The sequence below is a fragment of the Venustampulla echinocandica genome (assembly GCF_003357145.1).
Source record: "Venustampulla echinocandica strain BP 5553 chromosome Unknown scaffold_2, whole genome shotgun sequence".
Taxonomy (NCBI): domain Eukaryota; kingdom Fungi; phylum Ascomycota; class Leotiomycetes; order Helotiales; family Pleuroascaceae; genus Venustampulla; species Venustampulla echinocandica.
This window is the reverse complement of record NW_022474207.1, coordinates 1,875,719-1,895,737: the sequence shown is the minus strand read 5'-3', so window position 1 is coordinate 1,895,737 and position 20,019 is coordinate 1,875,719. Positions and strand designations below refer to the sequence as shown.

The 20,019-nt window shown below is 48.7% G+C and overlaps 6 protein-coding genes across 6 annotated transcripts; 4 read left to right on the top strand and 2 right to left on the bottom strand.

Moving 5' to 3' along the window:
- Positions 1 to 682: 682 nt before the first annotated feature.
- Positions 683 to 2,715, top strand: BP5553_04984 (MFS general substrate transporter; the record flags this gene model as incomplete). The annotated part of the gene is made up of 6 exons (XM_032013607.1): positions 683 to 902; positions 963 to 1,057; positions 1,106 to 1,429; positions 1,479 to 1,637; positions 1,683 to 2,044; positions 2,097 to 2,715. 6 exons carry the CDS (start codon positions 683 to 685, stop codon positions 2,713 to 2,715), a joined length of 1,779 nt encoding a protein of 592 aa, XP_031870207.1.
- Positions 2,716 to 4,191: 1,476 nt separating this feature from the next.
- On the top strand, positions 4,192 to 5,334 carry BP5553_04983 (uncharacterized protein; the record flags this gene model as incomplete). Its single annotated transcript, XM_032013606.1, has 1 exon — positions 4,192 to 5,334. The coding sequence occupies one exon, from the start codon at positions 4,192 to 4,194 to the stop codon at positions 5,332 to 5,334; it is 1,143 nt and encodes a 380-aa protein (XP_031870206.1).
- Positions 5,335 to 6,183: 849 nt separating this feature from the next.
- Positions 6,184 to 7,606, bottom strand: BP5553_04982 (uncharacterized protein; the record flags this gene model as incomplete). The annotated part of the gene is made up of 6 exons (XM_032013605.1): positions 6,184 to 6,643; positions 6,723 to 7,099; positions 7,161 to 7,234; positions 7,289 to 7,325; positions 7,380 to 7,405; positions 7,471 to 7,606. The coding sequence occupies 6 exons, from the start codon at positions 7,604 to 7,606 to the stop codon at positions 6,184 to 6,186; spliced, it is 1,110 nt and encodes a 369-aa protein (XP_031870205.1).
- A 3,367-nt stretch (positions 7,607 to 10,973) lies between these two features.
- BP5553_04981 (putative rRNA (Adenine-N6,N6-)-dimethyltransferase) lies at positions 10,974 to 12,275 on the top strand (the record flags this gene model as incomplete). Its single annotated transcript, XM_032013604.1, has 2 exons — positions 10,974 to 11,465; positions 11,535 to 12,275. The coding sequence occupies 2 exons, from the start codon at positions 10,974 to 10,976 to the stop codon at positions 12,273 to 12,275; spliced, it is 1,233 nt and encodes a 410-aa protein (XP_031870204.1).
- A 338-nt stretch (positions 12,276 to 12,613) lies between these two features.
- On the bottom strand, positions 12,614 to 15,376 carry BP5553_04980 (putative spindle pole body component alp6; the record flags this gene model as incomplete). Its single annotated transcript, XM_032013603.1, has 2 exons — positions 12,614 to 15,182; positions 15,234 to 15,376. The coding sequence occupies 2 exons, from the start codon at positions 15,374 to 15,376 to the stop codon at positions 12,614 to 12,616; spliced, it is 2,712 nt and encodes a 903-aa protein (XP_031870203.1).
- Positions 15,377 to 15,741: 365 nt separating this feature from the next.
- On the top strand, positions 15,742 to 19,996 carry BP5553_04979 (uncharacterized protein; the record flags this gene model as incomplete). Its single annotated transcript, XM_032013602.1, has 9 exons — positions 15,742 to 15,964; positions 16,054 to 16,343; positions 16,404 to 16,512; positions 16,565 to 17,297; positions 17,377 to 17,477; positions 17,542 to 17,616; positions 18,056 to 18,165; positions 18,219 to 18,396; positions 18,447 to 19,996. 9 exons carry the CDS (start codon positions 15,742 to 15,744, stop codon positions 19,994 to 19,996), a joined length of 3,369 nt encoding a protein of 1,122 aa, XP_031870202.1.
- Positions 19,997 to 20,019: the final 23 nt, after the last annotated feature.

Genomic DNA, 20,019 nt, shown 5'->3' with positions numbered 1-20,019 from the left:
ACCGTTATTGTACATAGATAAATGTATAAAACATGTAGAGTAAACTCTGTGGTCCGCCGTTCGTGAGCATACTGTCGACGGGTAGCTAGTCGAGGGACTTGGAGGGTTACCGTCACAACAATAACCTAAGGTGCTAATATATGATCAAAGTGGACGAGACAATGTCAGGATAATTTGAGGCGTAGATGGCTGAGGAGCAATGCGCCGCCGAGCTCCAGTTTGATCCCTTTATAAATAGCCTCTAAATCAGGAATTGTACTGCGCTAATCGGTATATCAAGACTAGAAAATGAGGAATATTAAATCTATCAATCTCTTTTGAAGCCAAAAATATGTTTTGTATGATATGCTTATGGGGAATTTGATGCACTGATTTGCGTGCTTTCGTAGGCGCATGCTCATTGGCTCCACAAACACAAGGACACCCCTGTCCTGCGCCCGCGATGATTATCAATCCGCTGATTCCCAGTCCCTACAAAACCTACATCCCCGGTTTCATTTCATTACTTCGTCGATATGTACATCTAGATTTTCATTTCATTGTAGATTTATCAATCTCATGGATACATATATTTGTCTTTCTACTTAGACTTTCCTAGTCTCCCTACATCAATCTTTGGGCGGCCCCACAAAGCTGTTGATGTACCACCACTTCAAGTGGACACGATCTCTAAATTTCAATCATGGCAGTGAGGGTAGATCCACCGGCGTGGACAACTGGGGAAGATACTCCATTGCTGAGGGAGCAAACGAGGAGCGAAGATGGCGACGATGAGACATCATCGACGCTTCGCCAGACCGACGAGGAAGAGCTCATAGACCCAAATAAAGCCAACCAGCAAGTTGGAAGGGGAAGAGGGTTATTGATAATCCTGAGTGTATGGGGATTAATCTTCTTGCAAGGTAAGTGAAATTGTACTGCAATTCACGTAAAGAGCGAAGGAGCTGAGTTGGAATTAAAAGCATCGAATATGTCGGGGATTACCACGACCCAATCGAAGATTGCTGAGGACTTGGATGCTTTTGCCTCCGCAAGTTGGTTTACTTCTGCATATCTGGTAAAACTCTTTTGATTGTGCTATAGAAGGTCGTTAACATGGCCGTAGATTTCAATGTCGAGCACGGCACCATTGGCTGCCCGATTGGCTCAAATCTTCTCCCCGAGGAATTGTATATTTATTGCTTCTTTATTCTTCTCTCTCGGAGGTATTGTCACGTCGCAGGCACCAGACCTGAAGGTCTTCCTTTTAGGGAGAGCTATCAGTGGGATTGGCGGCGCTGGTATTATGACCATTTCCTTCATTTTAGTTTTAGAGTTGGCCGGGACAAAGAGGAGAGGGTTGTTCATTGGACTTGTTAATACTGGTTTCACAACTGGTGTTTCTTTGGGTGCTATTGTTGCTGGTGCATTACTAGATGTTAAAGGATGGGTAAGTTCGATCGAGTTGCCGCGATGACAACTTACTAATTATCTTGTAGCGGTTTCTGTTTTGGATTCAGAGTCCCATTGCGGTACTCGCTGGGATTGGTATTTTCTTCAGTATCCCCAAATCTTTCACTTCTGGACATAAAGGAGATGAACAGCAATCAATATCCGCGAAACTGGCCAAGATAGATTATCTGGGCGCCATTACTCTGGTAAGATTTCCCCGAGCTCTGCGAACTTATAGCTAACTTGCGCAGACAAGCTCACTCTGTCTGTTTCTATTTGGCCTCTCCTCGGCCAAGATCCTCTGGCTTCCTATTGGAATATCGCTTTTGATTCTCGGGGCATTTATTTTCACTGAACTTAACATCGCTGCGGAGCCTATAATCCCTATCACTGTGCTCAAGTCTCGCGGCGCATTACTTTCCTGCTTCGCCCAACTCGGAATTATGGCTGCACGATGGATGGTCCTCTTCTACACCCCCACATACGCCATCGCAGTCCTTAGTTGGTCCCCCGCCTCCGCAGGATCCATTTTAATCCCTACAAATCTCGGATTCGCGATTGGAGGTGTTCTAGCTGGATGGCTACATATCAAACGGGCTGGATCTTTCTGGCTGTGCGTTCCCTGATCTCAATGCTTCAAACGGCGCATGGCTAACACTAATTAGTGCATCCATAATATCCTATCTCTTCTTCGCTTTAACTCTTCTCCTCCTCTCCCAAATCTCCACCCAATCTACACCGCCGCCCCTCTACTTCTTGACCGTCTTCATCAATGGCCTCTCCACCGGTGCAGCCCTGAACTACACCCTCGCCCATCTTCTGCATCTCACACCCCCATCAACACACTTCATCTCCACATCCCTACTATCAACCTTCCGTGGCTTCGCCGGCTCCTTTGGTTCAGCCATCGGAGGTGGCCTCTTTGTGAGGGTACTAAAAGGATCACTTGAGAGAGGCTTCGAGGAGCATGGGGGGTTGGAGGGGAGGATGGATTTAGTGACAAGGTTGTTGGGAGGTCCTGCTTTAGTGAAAAGTCTGAAGGGGGTCGAGAGGGAGGTTGCTGTGAGAGGCTATGTTACCGCGCTCAGGACATTGTTCATTGCTGGTGTTGGTCTGGCGCTTGTGATGGCGACCGTGCAGGGGCTTACGGGTTGGAAGAAAGGGGCTGAGGAGACTGGGAAAGTGGCAGTGGAGGACGAGGACGAGGACGAGAGGAACGTTGCAGGGAGTGGGAGAGGGGTGGAGGATGAGGAGTGGGAGGAGGGGATGGAGCAAGGTGTTTGAGTTACTTCAGCGCTTGGGATATGCAATTACACGCTTAACCACCCATGAAACTCAAAAGCTTTTCTTGCATCCTTGTAGCTTCTGTGATCCCGGACGTGGTCTCTGTACATAGCCACACAAATACCTCATAGAAATTTCAGCGACTAAGATTTGGTTGATGTTGAGTTTTTTGTTGGTGTTGGTAACGTTTACCTCATCGTATTCGCGTACGCGGTGGTTTTGTGAGCGGCCCAGGCCAGGCCCAGGCGCAGCAATGCAATGCAATGCAATGTAATTTATAACAACAACATTAAATTCTGGTGCTTCTCGAAATTGGAGTGCGAAGTATGCGGTGTTAGTATGTCACTTATATTTTTGCTAAGTTTGGTTTTTAAAAGGGAAACTCTTAAAAATAAGAGGTCACATAGGATTTGCTTGCCTACCAACTTGGGTAGAAACGTCGGTATGTAACCGTGTGTTCAATAAATCAAGAATGACGTTGCGAAAGCCTCGGTGTTTTGTTGGACCGAAGTGGAACATAGAAACCGCCTCGGAGCTTTGTGATGTTTATTATGCAACGTATACTCTATATCAAGTGCCGTCTACGGCACTGCACCAGTCCTCCTTGTTAGTGGAGCAATGTCAATAGTTAGATGCACGAAGAACTTCTAAGCATGTAAGGAAGGTTGGTGGTTGCGGCAAAGGCGCCGGCGCCACCGCCACCAACCTCTCGGGTGGCTCGATGCCAAGCGCCCGGCCCCGCCACCGCTCACGATCGCAACATCGCCAAAACAAACAATTGATTCAGGCATTGATCGATCTCTGTCTCTCATCACCTGCCACTCCATAGTAGTCTATACGAAGTACTATACGTATCTCAGCCCACACCGAGGCTCCCGAGCCGCAAGCTGCCGCCGGCTGAAACAGCTACGGCGAAATGGCGAATGATAGCCGTCAACAGTCAACGGCGCTGGTCCCGGAAACCTCGTATTGACGGAGCAGATCAACATGGCAGGGATACAATACCCTGACGTTGTGCACTGTATGACGGTAGAATGTTTGCCCTCGGCGCTGTCAATACCCACCTTCGGTGGGAGATGGCAGGAAAAAGATCATCTATCGCGCAGACTCGGGAGACTACTTCATCGCATGTTGTGAGACATTCTTACACCAGCCATCTGGTCCGACCCTTCATGGTTCCTTCCAACCACCCTATTGTCCAACCACAGCCCCAAATCCCAACCTACCTTTCCATCTATAAAGAGCTCGAGAGGCCCTGGGTAATATTCTTGCCCAGCTTCAAACCAATTCAAACCCATTACCTCTCAATTAAACATCCATACACTCTTAAACACACTCCAGCTTTAGCAAGAGGAACCCGACTACACATCCCTTCACGATTGGCAATACCATTGTGCGAAGATTGAATAAACCTGCTTACCCACAAGTGGTGTTCTGTGCCACAGTTCTCCCCGAATCCACAATATAAGCTTCAACATGGCGCCCTCACTCAGGACGATGCACGTCCCTGTGCTTCTTAGTCTCAGTCTCAATGCCTTCGCAGCCAGCATACCGCGCCAAGTAATACCGTGTACATTCTCCATTACTGCATCCGGCCCCCCAGATGGCATTGTTAAGCAGGATGGTATAGGTGGACTCATACTCAGCGACAATGATCCTCAGTTCCACTACCTCCTAGGAAATGGTACTCTGACAGACGAGCGGAACCATACCTGCCTCATTGAACCATCCAGTTCCCAATTCCTCTGCGCCAGCCAAGGTACAGCCGAGAATACCAAATTCGAGTTCTCCGATGGCCTGATGGAGATTCTGCACGACGGTAGCAACAAGTGGTTGGCGTGTCCGGGCACAGGACCGGATAGTGACGGTACCTTGATTTACAGTGATGCAAAGGCGAATACTACTGATTGCAAACCGATCACACTGCGTGCTGGAGGATTTGGCTGTGCGGCGCTTGGTCGACCAGACCCTACAACAGCAGCAGCATCAGCATCAGCAACATCATCGGAGTCATCGCGTCCAACAGACCTCCTTATAACACCCACGGGTGCGGTCTCGGAGCCAGCTCCAACCACCATCCCATCTCACTCCATCCCAACCTGTCCCAAAGGAATCTCTGGCGAGTTCCAATTTCCACATCTCATAGTCCCAACTTCATCCAACAACCCTGATTTCGCCTATGGGAATTCATATTCAGCCTACATCTCCTCAGTCAACACCACCATCTTCAACTTCGACATCCCCGCCGAAGAGCATTACAAAGGCACCTGCGCGCTCCTATTCCTCTTCCCATACGCCTCGGAGATGGACCCCTCAGCTGGGACATATCACTTCTCAGGAACCGAGGCCGAGCTGGGCCAGAACGGCGGTCTCGAATTCGCGTTCCTTACTGATGTGGCAACAGCAGCTACAACATATAGATCCACCCCTCCAATCTTGACCGATTTTGGCAAGACCCAGATAATTCCAGGGCATGACTACACTGTTGGGACGTTCCCATGTCACAGCGGCAAGGCAATCTCGATTTCGGTGGCGAGTAAGGGGAATGTCGAGTTGGATTATTTCCAGAATAGTGCGCCCAGTCCGATTGGATTGTATGTTGTGCCTTGTTCTTCTTAATTTCTAGGGAGGGGAAATATTAATGTCTCGCAAGAGATCGGAAGATATAATGATAATGAGGAAACGGGCATGGGATGGCGTTTTATGGGTGTTAATTAATCGAATAAATCACAATCATCAATATTTTGGTCTTATGAATAATTCCATGTGTAACTTTCGTGTGCATTCGGGTAAACTAGCTGTCTAAGACTATGTATGGAATTGCGGGTCGGAAATGTCACCGAGTTGTGCTGATTCCTATTGGCGCTGTATCATCTGCTCTCCTGCCTGATAATTGCCAACAAATCATTTTCGTCTCATGATATTGACTGGGTGCTAATCGCTCGAGCTGTCCAAAACTTATATTTTGACATCAACATCCTTAGTGATGATTTAACAATATAGCAAGGTGTACAGTATACTCTAACCCGTCCCAAGTATATCCTCATACCCACTTAGGCATAGCCCGTAACACGATAATAACCAGGCCCCCTCTGCTCTATAATTCCAACCAGCTCCAACCCTAACTTGTTGCAGAGCTGTTGTTCCTGACGAAAGCTCGTGGTAGCTTCCTCTTTGGGCCATTTGGACGGGAGAAGCGAAATGGTGTAACTGGTGGCATATGATGATGCCAGTGAAAAGGGGTCCTGGGCCCAGAGAGGAAGGAGATCATGAACCGCGTATGGGTCAGTTGTCTCACGTTATGGATTGGCATCCCTGTGGGCAGCTAGGGGCGGGCGTGAAGAGCATCGCAAGATTTGAGCATGTGTAGTTGCTACAAAAATGTGCTCTCGCCATGTCGGTAAGGGGTTAAATGGATGCGGTGTGTTGCGCCCATCATGATGAACGGTATTAAGCGCGGGCGGGCTGTTAGACGAATCCGTTGGCACCAACCCCATTTCTCCCTCCGTTCTCCCGGATGGCTTCATGATATTCATCCGCCCTGTCCGCGTTCTCCACGGGCTTATTCTCCCTGATGACCTCTCGCTGGCTGTCATCATCAGGAATTTCTTCTTTCGACCCCCAGGGCAGAATTCGGCGGATTTGGAAAGCGACTGGTCGCCTCCGCTGTGGTAGTTCGGAGCGAACGGCCCAGCCAGTCATTTCTCCGCTGGGTTGATTATTAGAGGTTGAGGACTGACCAAGCAGCCGAGGAATATATTTTTTAATGAGAGGCTTGAGGGTCGAAGCGCATGCGGTTATGACGGCCAAGCCTGTTTCGATTCTGCTGAGAACATAGGCGATGCTGTAGTTTGGGTCGGCGAAGTGTGATGGGAAGTAGATAACATGTATGAAGTAAACTAGCCGGATAATGGCAACTATTGTGACGCTGAAATATTCGTTAATAAGTTGCAGCATATTATAAGAAAGCTCCCTCTAGAGAGAAGCGAGTGGAGTGTAGAACTTACAACCCGCCTAATGAAAGGAGAATAGTAACGGCAATCTTCTGGCGCATAGGAAGCCCGAGTCCCCTTGCAATTATCGAGGGGATTACGAGAATGAGAATGTCTGTGAAGACTGCGATACTGGCCGACACAATGTAGAAGAGCGCCTTATCAATGCATTTACCCTTGATGGTCATGGTATACAGGGCCTGCACTGGGACGCATTGGAAAACCTCGACAAAAAGCACAGCTATCATAAAAGCCAGGTTGGCAGCGAATAGAATTTTGAGCGTGAGTCGCACTCGTGGTTGGACTATGGCGATTCTGAGGAACAGAATTATGACCGAGGCTTTGACTAGAGATAGCACCGGGATGTAGAGGATTTGGTTGAGATAATCGATCTAAATTCGTCTCGCGCATAAGTAGTTATTCTGCAATAGCTGGAAGACGAGGGCAGCATACCTTGAGAGCCTTTTCTAGATCGAAGTCCGTAGGTATATCGTACTTGTGGTACCCAATGTAAAATGCCTTGATTTCTAAGCTCAAGTCAGCGGCCGCAAATTGACAGCCATAGGTTTAACCCAACATACCTAGCCATGATGTCACGGTCATCGCCATATTAAGAGACTACCATATCTATTAGCAAAGTTTGGTATCTTCGACATGATAAATAGTACTAACCCAAGCAACAATCACGATATAATCATCTACGCATTATTAGCCCGGCCGCGACATTAGAACTCGAACAACAGCTTGAGCAGGCTCTACGTACCCAGCCAGAATCGCTTGATGACCCTCCGACTCCATAACCGCAGGCACAAGAATATGGTCTCCAGAACAGCGACAGCAGCTACAATACCCAGCGCGGCCTTGTGGAGATGGTCATCAACAGGCGCCGTCGACTCCATGGTCGTGAAATGGGACCGCGCGTGTACCACCAAGGTACGTAGCTAGATGAACGAGCCGCTACCCTGAGTTTATATGAAGCAAATACGAAGCACAGCGCATTGTTCAGTACAGGAGAAGAGGCGAGGAGGGGAGCGAGCATGGGAGGAGGAGTCCCGGATCATATACTAACTATACGTACTCCGAAGGATTCGCATTCTGGCAGAAAGGCAAACAAGCGGCGCATCAACTGGGCCCCTATTTGCATTTGTCGATCTCGCCGCGGGCTCGGTTCCGGAGTCGCATTGCAGCAGTAGACTCGCACTGCGAGCCCCAAAGGGCAATTGTGGCTTGTTTACCTTCGTACTGTTGTTGTTATTAGGCGGTAGCGACCCGGATGTACCTCCGTATGCACTTGCACGGCGTTGCAGGCAGGCTGCCGGAAACCAGATCCAACCGGGCCTCGGGAATCCCTGAGTTCCCGCGAATAACTTTAAATAGCTTGAGACTTTGGGGCTCTGAGTGAGCTGCTTGCGGAGGGCTATTTACACTGTTGACCACCCTATCCGTGTTCCTCATTTCTTACCTACGCACATGTACCTTTACATAGGTAGTACATAGTACCTACATAGTATCGAGCCTACCCCTTCAAAGAGGTGACAAAGTGACTGCGCACATAAGGTGGGGACCGCGGGGAACGTGGGGCGCTGGAGACCGGATGGCAGCTTGAGCTTATTCTTGGACTTGAAACGGCTACCACGGAGTACCTACCGGGAGTAGTCCAGTAATATGTCTACCCAGTTCTACTTATTAGCAATGGGTGTTCCTGCGAGACATGAAGGTCTAAGCGAACGATGATTTCTTATTAGATAATGATGACAGTGATACGAAGTACGAAGTTGTCACCCTTTCAGCTGCTAGCATCGTCCATAGCACGCACAGTACCAATGCTTGTAATGTGTATTGTCAGTTATTGTTAAGCTTTGGGAACTTCAACTTCTTGCACCAATTATTTAGGTTTATCAACCTGCGGATTTGATACTCGCTGGGTTCCCTGTCTAGAGGTTAATTATCCTGCCTGTTCTGTTACGGTTGAGTCGCCGATCCCCTAGCCATTTTTGTTCATCGGGAGTCCGGTGACGGTATGGTATGTATTGCGCATCGGTTTCTTGGCCTCTCGCCTCGAGAAATGGTCGGCAGGCTCACTCATGAGCATAAAGCAATTCCACCATGGTCATTGGCAATTTTGCAATTGGGGGCTGCTTGGGAAGACCTGACCACTTTCCATTGGCTTCCTGTCTCCCCCGCATTATTAGCTAAGGTACTCGTACCTGACGGAGTACGTACCGATTGCGATGGATGATCCCAAAAGGGAATAATCCGACAGTCGCAACGCTAGCCGACCCGGAACTATGCGGCCCAAACTGTACTTGTACTTATCGTTGGGCTTTTAGCGCCCTGCCCCACGCCGCATACTCCGTAACGAGCTCATCCACGCCGCCACGGGGGATCCAAAACCCAACGCCATGGTTCCGTATCTTGGGCGTGGGCGGTGTCACAAGAAACCTTTACTCAAGATCGAGCAAGTACTACACAGCTACGCGATGGCTTGAAGCCATGATTAAAAATCTCCTCGGGGGCCTCAAAGCACCTAGCCATTCCCCACCCAAGGCTTGTACACACGACGAAAAGGCCCTTGTTACAAACACCGAGTCCGCGATGATATAAACACTCCGTATCTATCAGGAGGACAGCCCTCTGCTGGAGGCCACCTTTCTTAGCCTCTCAGATTATTCTACACACACAGGTTACAATTCATATTGATATAGTCGCCGATGCTGGGGATACTACTCCATCACCAGCCCAGGGGCATACAGTATGTTGCTCCAAGAAGATAACCCCACATATCACCTGTGCACACGCCCACGCCCACATCCCCATCTTTAGCTTCATCTGTACAAGGTCATCGATTGGTAGAAGTACGACAATCACTGTTAGGGCTAGTCTCTGGCTCTGGCTCGTGCGAAGCTCGATCATCGATCGCAGGCGGGCGTATACTTCCTTGCCCAGACTGCCGCTATTATTTGGCTCACACAAGCCATCGTATGTTGATAATTAAAATCGGTCAGCCTGACTGATGTTCAACCGACTACTCTTCATTCAACTGCCACATCGTAGCTGTTTCAAACAACCACTTAGGGGGGATGTCAGTTAGGGTAGATGTAGAGTTAGAGGTGGAAAGACCAGCTTTGTCGTTCGGACAAATATCAGTTGTTGGATCAGGGGACTTTATGGGTAGCCTGCCTCATTGTTCTCTGATGAATGTGTAGACCAACATATAAATATGACCGTGTGCATCGTCAAGGGGTTTGCCGGCGCGAGGAGCTTGGTCGTATGCTTCTGCATAGAGAGCCGCAGCAAGTTAAGACTTTATATTCTGAGATCGTAAGGCTATAGCTTTACTGTACTTACCATCTTGTTAGTAGTAATGTTCCAAGGTATCCCGGTTCCAGATGCCTTTATACTAATACATTAACTACAGAATATCCTAGTCTCCCTCCCCAATCCCCTTACTACTATGGGTCCAATAATTCGCAACTTCCTCGACATAGGTAGCAACTGCCACTTGGATTTCCAACGGAAGCACTTTGCATTAGTGATTTTGGCCGACATATTCACGCGTCCTCGATTGCCGGTCTCTGCACTACCTTATATGTCTCTCTGATATTGCCAGGCATAGGATATCATAAAATGCTTCGTGTCACTGGTGATTCGTAGCCGACAAGGAGAACACGGACGGAAGAAAAGAGAGAGACAGAACAGATACAAAGCGAAATGAGGATAGATGTTAATGTTGTCGTTCTCAAATGTAGTTCCAACCGACAAGCATAACGCCAATTTATATTGGGAAACCACCGGGCTAATATTGGCAATACCGGCGCGCAGCCTCGTTCCTCTGGATAGATATTTAAAACCAAATAACCGATTTTAGGTTAACAATTAGAGACTGGTGACATGGAAAGACGGTCGTACCGGTCAGCGTTTAGGCCGCCATAACCCACTGCCAGGGAGGACCCAGGACACTCTGCCAGAGACAACCCAACAAATTGGGTTTCTCGGTACCGCTAATCCCGCTAAAAGGGCGGTATTTCTTTCTTTTGCTATTTTTTCCTATTTTATACTCGAGTAATAGAAAACCTAGCCGAGTTGCGTTCCCTGAAGGTAACTTACTTTCTTTTGGTTGGGGACGACAAAATAACAGTCACGTGTCTGCCCTCGATAAGCGATAAGCATTTTCGCTGCGATAACAAAAATTAAATTCATCCACAACACCATACCTACGACATCGCATACCTCGCATGCAGAAATCGACAAGCTCAAGTCAAAGAAATGGCGAAGCTCAAGTCGAACAAGCGTAATAACGCATCCTCGGCATCCTCACCATACGCCAAAGCCCAAGCTACAACCAACAATGTCTTCAAATTTTCGAAAGATTTCGGGCAGCATATTCTTAAGAACCCAGGTGTCGCTCAGGCAATAGTAGACAAGGCATACCTTAAGCCTTCTGATACAGGTACGGGAGAAGTCAACTACCTCGTTCCCATCTTCTCCGCCGCTGATCTGTCTGCCACGAGGTCTTACAAGTCTAACATTACATTTCTAGTCCTCGAAGTCGGTCCAGGAACAGGAAATTTAACAGCGCGGATATTAGAGAAGGCAAAGAAGGTTATAGCAGTGGAATTAGATCCACGTATGGCGGCTGAGGTCACGAAGCGTTTCCAAACCACGGCTCTGCGAAATAACCTCCAAATCTTGCTGGGCGATGTTATTAAGACGGAGCTGCCTCCTTTCGATGTTTGCATAAGTAATACGCCGTATCAGGTATGTATTGCCCCACACAAAACAAGAAGGGGGAAAGAAGTGGCACTAATGAATGGCTGTGGATGGTAGATCTCAAGTCCTCTCGTCTTCAAACTCCTCTCCCTGCCAAACCCACCTCGAATCTCGGTTCTCATGTTCCAGCGTGAATTCGCCCTGCGCCTGACCGCTCGCCCCGGAGACTCCCTGTACTGTCGCCTATCCGTCAATGCTCAATTTTGGGCCAAAATCACTCATATCATGAAAGTTGGCAAGAACAATTTCAAACCCCCTCCAAAGGTTGAATCCTCGGTTGTAAGGATAGAGCCTAAGATGGGGTCGGAGCGGCCCTCTGTTAGCTGGGATGAGTGGGATGGCATGTTGAGGATTTGCTTTGTGAGGAGGAGTAGAACTATGAGGGCTAGTTGGCTCGGGAGTAAGGAGATTCTTTCTATGGTGGAGAGGAATTACAGGGTCTTCTGCGCGATGAATAACATTGCTTTGGATGATAGTGTTATTGGTGAGGAGGAGGAGGATGAGATGGAAGTCGATGGAGGCGCGGATGAATGGAATGGAATTGAGGAAGGGGATGAGATGGATGATGATACGCCTGCTTTCTTCAAGGAGGAGGCTGAGAAGACCGCGAGGGAAAATGGCGGCAAGACTAAGAGCAAGAAGAAGAAGACGAGGGTTGCTGAGTTGGTGAGGGAGAAAATTAGGAAGGTCTTGGAGGACGTTACTGAGTTGGCGGATAAGCGGGCGGGGAAATGTGACGAGAACGATTTCTTGCGTCTCCTGGCTGCATTTAACGATGAGGGCATTCATTTTGCTTGATTTGACAGAAGGGGAATATTGGGGTACGTAACGAAGGGATGGACTTGGGTTTAGCATGGAGTTAATGGCATTTTGGTTGACCCGGTTAGTTAAAAAGTTGGGGGACATTTGCCCATCAGGCTACTTTATCCTCTTGCTCGTGATAAGGCAAAATAAACTGGTGTTGATTTCGGCAACAAATGGGCCCTCGTCTCACAACTGGTTCCTGTGAAAACACAATCGTAGCAGTCATTTATATTTAAGTCAGCTAATAGGATATCCACAATCAGTCATCAACCGCTGATTCAGACACCATGAACGCCGAGGAAATTCCCTATATTCCCGAATTCTGGTCAACCTCAACCCTTCGCTGAACTCCGTCCCTGTTCTCTTCCAGCTGGTCTGCTCGACTTTTTCCTTGCAGGTGTATAGACATCATTAAAATTCATAACCACTCCCAAAAATCTCATATCAACATCAGGCTGATAAGCCAAATCGCCCAATAACAAAGAGACTCTAGTTTTGAAGTGCGCTCCTAATGCTTGCAATCTTTCTCGTAGTACAGGGAACTCGTCAGCAATCGAGTCATCCGCGCCCAATGCAGGTGTAGAGTCGTGAAGATGGTGGGGGCCACGGCGGGTAGTCGCGGGTGTATTGATCAAATTCCCATCCTCATCCTCACGCCGGCCTTTGGAGTCGGTGCGGACTTCTGCACCCTGGCGTCGAGTGAAGTCTGAGACGGACCAGCTGTAAAGACCATCCACAGCATCTCGATAGCTTAGCATGAGACGGAGGATTTCTCCTAACTGTACCATGAATGTGTTCTCATCTGGCCCTTCGTTGTTGTGCTTCTTCTTTGCACCTAGGAGACCCTTGTGTGTTATGGCATTCAGGTATTTGGTGTGAGCCTTGATGAGATCATCCAGCGTACATCCTTCCTTGTGAATGGCAGTCTGGAGCTCATCCCACGAGCTTTCAATAACTTCAAATAGGATGTAGTATTGTAGCTGTCCAATGAAATGGATCATCTCAGCAAGAGTACCCCGAGTTAATTTCCACGCCTCTGCCACATTCGCATCCTCTCCTTGGAGAACTCCTCTGGCTCCAGTCATACATTTTCTCCAAGTTGAAGCCAGCGCGAACTCGACGCGTTTGATGCGCCATAGGAAGTTGAAGACTTTCAGGTACTGGCGATTACCCCATTCTGTGACGACTACATCGACTGGAGCATCAATTTTGTATTCCAGAGTAAAGCAGTCCCATCCAATATCTCCATGAGATAATTGGAGCATTCGAGCGTCTAGTCGACGTAGCACTTCGGGTGAATCATATTGTGCATTGGAGCCTCTGATCGCATGCTCTAGCTGTGCTGTTAGAGTGTGGCGATATTGGGCTCCTGCCGGACGGTCCAGATTAGAAGCGAGGGACTCCATGAGCAGGGCAATGAAGTCTCCTTGGCCCAATAAAATATAGTTTTTGAGCGCCTTTAAGTGCTCAAACAAATGGAATTTCTCGGCCATCAGATGTATGAGGCGAGCCATAGTGGTTTTGTATGCCTCATCGATCCAAGTCTCGAGTGTCGCAGTGTCACCATAACGTAGCTCTTTTGAGGCAGCCTTGGAGTAATCTTCAACCCACTGTGAGTCGCCGCAGCCGTACCGAATGAAATTCAGAGATTTGCCGATTAGGAAAACTTTCTGCGCAAAGTCCTGGGTGATGATGCTTGGAACCATGTCTTCATCAAGCTTGTATTTATCCTCCCAGACACTGCTTGCTCCACCGCGGCTTCTACCGTCTGGAGCCTCAGTAACGGCGTTCGGATCCCGTTCCGAGACGAAAAATTCATGATAAGGGTCAGAAAGCTCGCCGTCATAGATCCATTGCCGTAGCATACTGTAAAATGGCCGAGTGACATGGATAAGCAGACGTTCTGCGAACGCCCCAACCATAGGATCACCATGCGAAGACGAGAATCCGTGAATGAGTGAGATGAGTTGTCCACCTCGTTTACTTTTGGATTCCTCGCTGATCAGACTCATCAGGCGGAGACCCATGGTCGCTTCACGAGTCCAGACCACGCATCTTTTGAGCGTCACGCCAGCCTTGCCAATGCCCCCTCTCGGTTCTTTTTCATCCAAAGACACTAGAGTGCGACGAATCTGACTCTCAAGAGTCGCTACCAATCCGAGATATGAGCGGAGTTCACCTGATATGGCTGCTCGTAGACTTTGGCCCAGAAGACCGCCATCAGCTGATTGAACAAAGGAAGATAGACCTCTGTATAACAAAGATGGCTCGGCCAGGGTATGCAGAATCGACACTATAGGCACTGGCAAGGTAGGAGGTAATTTCAAGCTTGAATTCGAGGAGAATGGTAGATGTGTAGAAGAGAGCCCTTGGAGGGTGAAAGGCAAATCTCGGAGGAGGGCAGTTTCTGGCGGATCTATTTCGACATAATTATCTGCCAGTAAGGCGGTTTTTAACGCCACGCTTTCCCGTTGAACAACTGGAGGTTTGGCGAATGCCTGCTCCTCTTCTTTTCTGTCTCTCTGTCCACCTTCTCGTGTTGGCAGTTTCATAAGCCCTTCTGGTGCGAAAGCCTCTTCAAACGCTTGGGTATCTCTCCGCGAGCCGTAATCTGGCGATTTAGGTGGACCATAATCCAGTTTTCTGCCCTCCCGTCTATTCTTCACAGGACTTTTGAAGGGACTTGTCAATACTGGGGTTGATTTCTGTTGATGATCGCTAAGTTGGTATAGAAAGTACAACACCGCCCATTTTTGGTTAATGGCTGGAATGGAGAGCAGCCTGGTGTATAAATTTGTGAATCGGAGAGCTTTCTCGGGGCTAGGGTTTGTTTGTAGCAGTCGTTTCTTGATTAGGTCCGAAGCTTGATTAACATCCGCAACAACAGCCGGACTCCGTGAACTAAATCACCATAATTAGCACAAGCAGTGTTTTTAGATGCACAGAGAGTACCTCTCCAAGACCTCCTTAACAAATTCTATAGCATTGCTTTCCCTTTCCTGTGCTTCAGAAGGATCCTCGTCGGGAATTTCCACCAGTAGCCGGCGGACTAGACTGGAAATACCTTTATTAACGCGTTGACTCTGGGAAGACATAGTCGCATTGTTGCGGGCTGTGGTTGAAGACTGTGTTTTGTTCTGTCTCTACACCCAACATAGTCTTGTGCTGGTGGACGCGACGAGACACGCGATTCAACCCCCACAACCCCCACAGAGCTAAGTTGAGCCTAGGCTGGTGGTTAAATGTGCAGCCTAACCTTTGAGGCATGCAGCACTTCATCTGAACGTCAGTCGCAGAAAGGAGCAAAGAGCAGCCATCTAGAGCTATCTCCCACAGACCCGTATTGCTCCAGATCATCGCCATATTGCATCGCTAGACTCGTCTGGCATTGCAAATTTAATGGGCTCTTGATTACCCCTCAGGTCGCGCTTCAGAGGCCGTAACAGGCGCGACTTTCACGATGCCTGACATCGATCCAGCGGCGCTCAGCCGGCCGACCATCTCGACAACTCCTATATTACCCCCGAAGACACTCAGTGCATCAGTAGCAAGTGCGCCCAAGGTCTCCAAATCTAGCCATGTCCCGCCTAGAATTGACCTGGAGCCGCTATACACGACTCTCAAGACCGCCATTGGCGAACACTGGGCAACATATAAAGAGACCTTAACACTTTTTATGATTGGTTTGTACTCTCTCCATGATAACCTGCGAGGCTCATGCAAGCCCGCAGAAATTCGCATTGATACGTTTGCTGATATCTTCTCTATCTAGGCCAACTTGATCAGGACGAGTTAGCAAGACGAATCGATTACTTCATTGTGACGCCAACTGGCGAAATAGAACACCACCATAACCAGCTGATTGCAGCGATCTACGCAAATGTCACCCGAGAAATGCCAGATCATGGCGTGGCCAGTTGGGTCAGCGCGAATGATAAACCCACCACAGGAGCGGGCAGCAAACCCGTTAGCGGCGATGCAGCGGAACAGAGGCTTAAGACTGAGGTTATGCAACTACCAAGTAGAGATCGAAGGCGACTGAAAGACTTGAGCCAAAATGAGGTAGGACCACTCACAGATCCGCTTCGAGATATAAGGACATACTAACTAGATCGGTTGTAGTTCGACCCGCAAGACGCTTTCGCCAATGTATTTGGTGAAAACCGTCGCCCCAAAGCTGCTAGGCTCGTGGATCCGGTACCTGCGAGCGCTGGCGGCTTAAATAAGACGAGTAATGCTCCCCTTCCCTTCTCATTCCTTCAGTATGCTAAATTATACCTTAGACTGGGATCTTGAAATCCGCAAGAGATATGCCCAGACTTTAGCAGTAGAGTCAGGGGAGTTTCCAGACGTCCAAAATATTGAAGGCCGCATGTTGCCTATTTGTTATGAAGTTGGGCTTACCTCTGGGCATGCGACTGATGCGGCTCACTTTATGTCTGTGGCTACCGAAACCTATCTAAAGGAGGTTCTTTCCTCAATATTTAGTAAAACACGGAGCAACGGCCCTGGAACGGCTGGTAGTGCCGGAACCGGGGGTGGTGCTTCATGGATCCAAACCCACAAATACCGAGTTCAGCTCGAGAGGGAGGAAGAGGCGTGGTTACGCGGGGAGACCCAAAGAGACAAAGGCGGTTTGCTCCCCACAGAGGCCAAGGCTGCAAGTGAACGCCCATCACTTGGAATGGCCGATGTTCGAACCGCTCTTGAGCTTAATGATTGTGGTCTGGGACAGATCCCGGTTGTCATGGAGCAGATAGTGTTTGGATACCGGGAGGGTGAGCTTGAAGCCTGGGATGACTATTCTTTCCCCGAATGTTACGATGGTGTCATCACCCGTGACGCTGACGGGGACATTGAGATGGGAGGGGTCAATGGCTTAAATGGTGTTAGTGGTGTTAATGGCCTCAACAACCATACCGATGACGCACAGAGCGATTCTGGTTGGGTTGGAGGCGAATTCGAAGACAAAACTGACCTGGATAATCTCCTAGATTCATGCCTTGCGATTGGAGCGTAAGGCTTATGTCTGTTTATCTCTAGGGGCACTGGCGCTGCGGCTCGCGTTCCTTGGTTTTAAAGATGCATTGCATAGATTGCGCGGCGTTATGGATTTGGACTCAGGTAAAAGGGGGCACGTTGTACAACAAGCTGTAAATGCTGCATGGATGGGCGTCGAGGTTGGGATGGTGTTCAGTATGGTGGACGATACCCTTGGAGGCTCTCATATAACAAAATCTTTGACAGAAGTGTCCTATAGAAGAATTATCTATTCCTATGAATTGTGCTCCACCATGGCGACCGGAGGATGATGAGCGCCTTATGCAACGAAAATGTAGGAGGGGTTGCAAAGCGCCATGTATTGACTTTCTATTGAGTACCTGCGTACGTAGGTAGGTAGTAACGAAGACAGAAGAAACCAAATCTGGTAGGGGTATCTTGTGAGGTAGAATAAGCCCCTACTCTACATGTATCTTCCAACAAATGGCAACCTGGTGATCAACAATATGGAAGCTTTTTGACCTTTCTTAAAAGGGTTATTTCTCTATCCCAGTAGTAGTGGTAGTAGTGGTACCTAGTTGTTGATTTACTTCCCTTGTAGGTAATTAAAGTGGGTCTCACCGCCATGGCTTGCCCCTCTCGACTGCTCAGCCTCGCTACTGCGTCAGCCTGGTTTGAGAGTTGAAATAAACAAACCCCTCCTTCCTGGCTTGGAAATCCAAATCCCATCTTCCAACATTGCCTTTTTACAGTTAAATGCGTATAGATTTTAGCAAGGATGTCGATCGTCATTGATAAGATCATCGCAGCGTCGCCCAACACAGAACGTGGCCGCCCAACCCAACTTTCATCCGATCCCAAAGGAGAGCGGGTAGCATACGCCGTGAGATACACAAGGATTGCACTTGTTATTGCTTCACTAAATTTTGTAACCAGTCAGGCAAATCCGTCTTCCTCCGCTCTATTGACGATCCTACTTTAAGCAAGCAGTACATCTCCCACACTACCCAGACAACCGTTGCGCGCTTCTCCCCTTCCGGCTACTATGTTGCATCTGGAGACGTTTCCGGGTCAGTCAAGGTCTGGGATGCAGTTGAGGGCGTCAATACAAAGGGTATGTCTCTAGGTATTGAAGTATATTATGGTCACTAACCAGCCTAATAGGCGACTATCATATCATCTCTGGCAGGATAAACGACATAGCGTGGGATGGGGACTCCCAGCGTATTATCGCTGTAGGCGATGGCCGGGAACGATTTGGTCATTGTATAACAGCAGATAGTGGTAATTCTGTTGGCGAAATCAGCGGACATTCATCCGTCATCAACACGGTAGCGATTCGCCAGCAACGACCTCTGCGCGCAGCGACTGGAGCCGATGATAGTAGCGTGGTCTTTTTACATGGAGCTCCATTCAAATTCGCTACAAAGCTTGGAGGGTTGCATAAAGGATATGTTAACGGTGTTGGATTTTCGCCAGATGGAAACCATTTGGTCAGTGTGGGCGCCGACCGCCGAATCCAACTCTACGACGGAAAAACCGCGGAGCCTAAGATTCAGATTGGCGAGGGAGAACACAAGGGCAGCATATTTGCAGTTTCGTGGGCGAAGGACTCGAAGCGTATCGTCACGGCAAGTGCTGATCAAACAGTCAAGCTTTGGGATGTGGAAGCAGGAAAAGCTGTTCAGACCTGGAGGTTGGGGGAAGAAGGCACCGTCAGCATCCCCGATCACCAAGTTGGCGTCGTATGGCCGGCTGGGCGCAGCGATGGTATGGTTATCAGCTTGAATTTGGCCGGAGACCTAAACTACCTGGTCGAAGGAAATCCGACACCTACTAGGGTTGTCCAAGGTCACAATCGAAGCATTACCGCTTTGGGCTCGAGTGAGGGTGACAAAAGCCAAACCTTATGGACTGGTAGTTTTGATGGAAGAGTCTGCTCATGGGATATTGATTCCAAACTGGGCAAGGCGGTTGAAGGTCAGCCACACTCGAACCAGGTCACAGCCTTTGCATCCACACCTAGCAGGGCGTACAGTGTTGGCTGGGATGACACACTTAGAATCGCGGATAGGTCAAGTGACACTTTCCTCGGCGAGACATCAAAATTATCGGCTCAACCAAAGGGTATTGCTTTGGCAGAAAGCCGAGCGTTTGTTGCTACAGCGTCAGGCGTTGAGATCTTCGTCAAGGACCGTCTGGCCGGTACTCTGGAAATTAAAGATTTTATACCTACCACAATTGCAGCTTCCGGATCATTAGTCGCCGTGGGAGATGACGCCAACGCGGTGCATATTTACCAAGTGGACGGAAGCCACAGCTTGTCCGAGAAAGAGAAGCTCACAAACTCAACATCACAGATCACTGCATTATCTTTCTCCCCAGATGGATCACTTCTTGCAGCTGGGAATTCATCGGGCAAGATCTTCGTATACGACACGGCCTCCTGGCAGGTTAAGACGGACCGCTGGTCGGCTCACACAGCCAGAGTAACCTGCATTGCGTGGAATCAGCAAGGAACGCATGCTGTCAGTGGTGGTCTGGATACGAATGTTTTTGTATGGAGTCTCAAAGCTCCTGGAAAGAGAGTCAAGGCTGCGAATGCGCATAAAGATGGTGTCAATGGAGTTTGCTGGGTTGCGAAAGGGACGAAGATTGCTAGCACTGGTGGTGATGCTGCTTTAAAAATCTGGGATGTGTCGAACCTTGAGTAGATATCAGATAAACTTGGGAGATC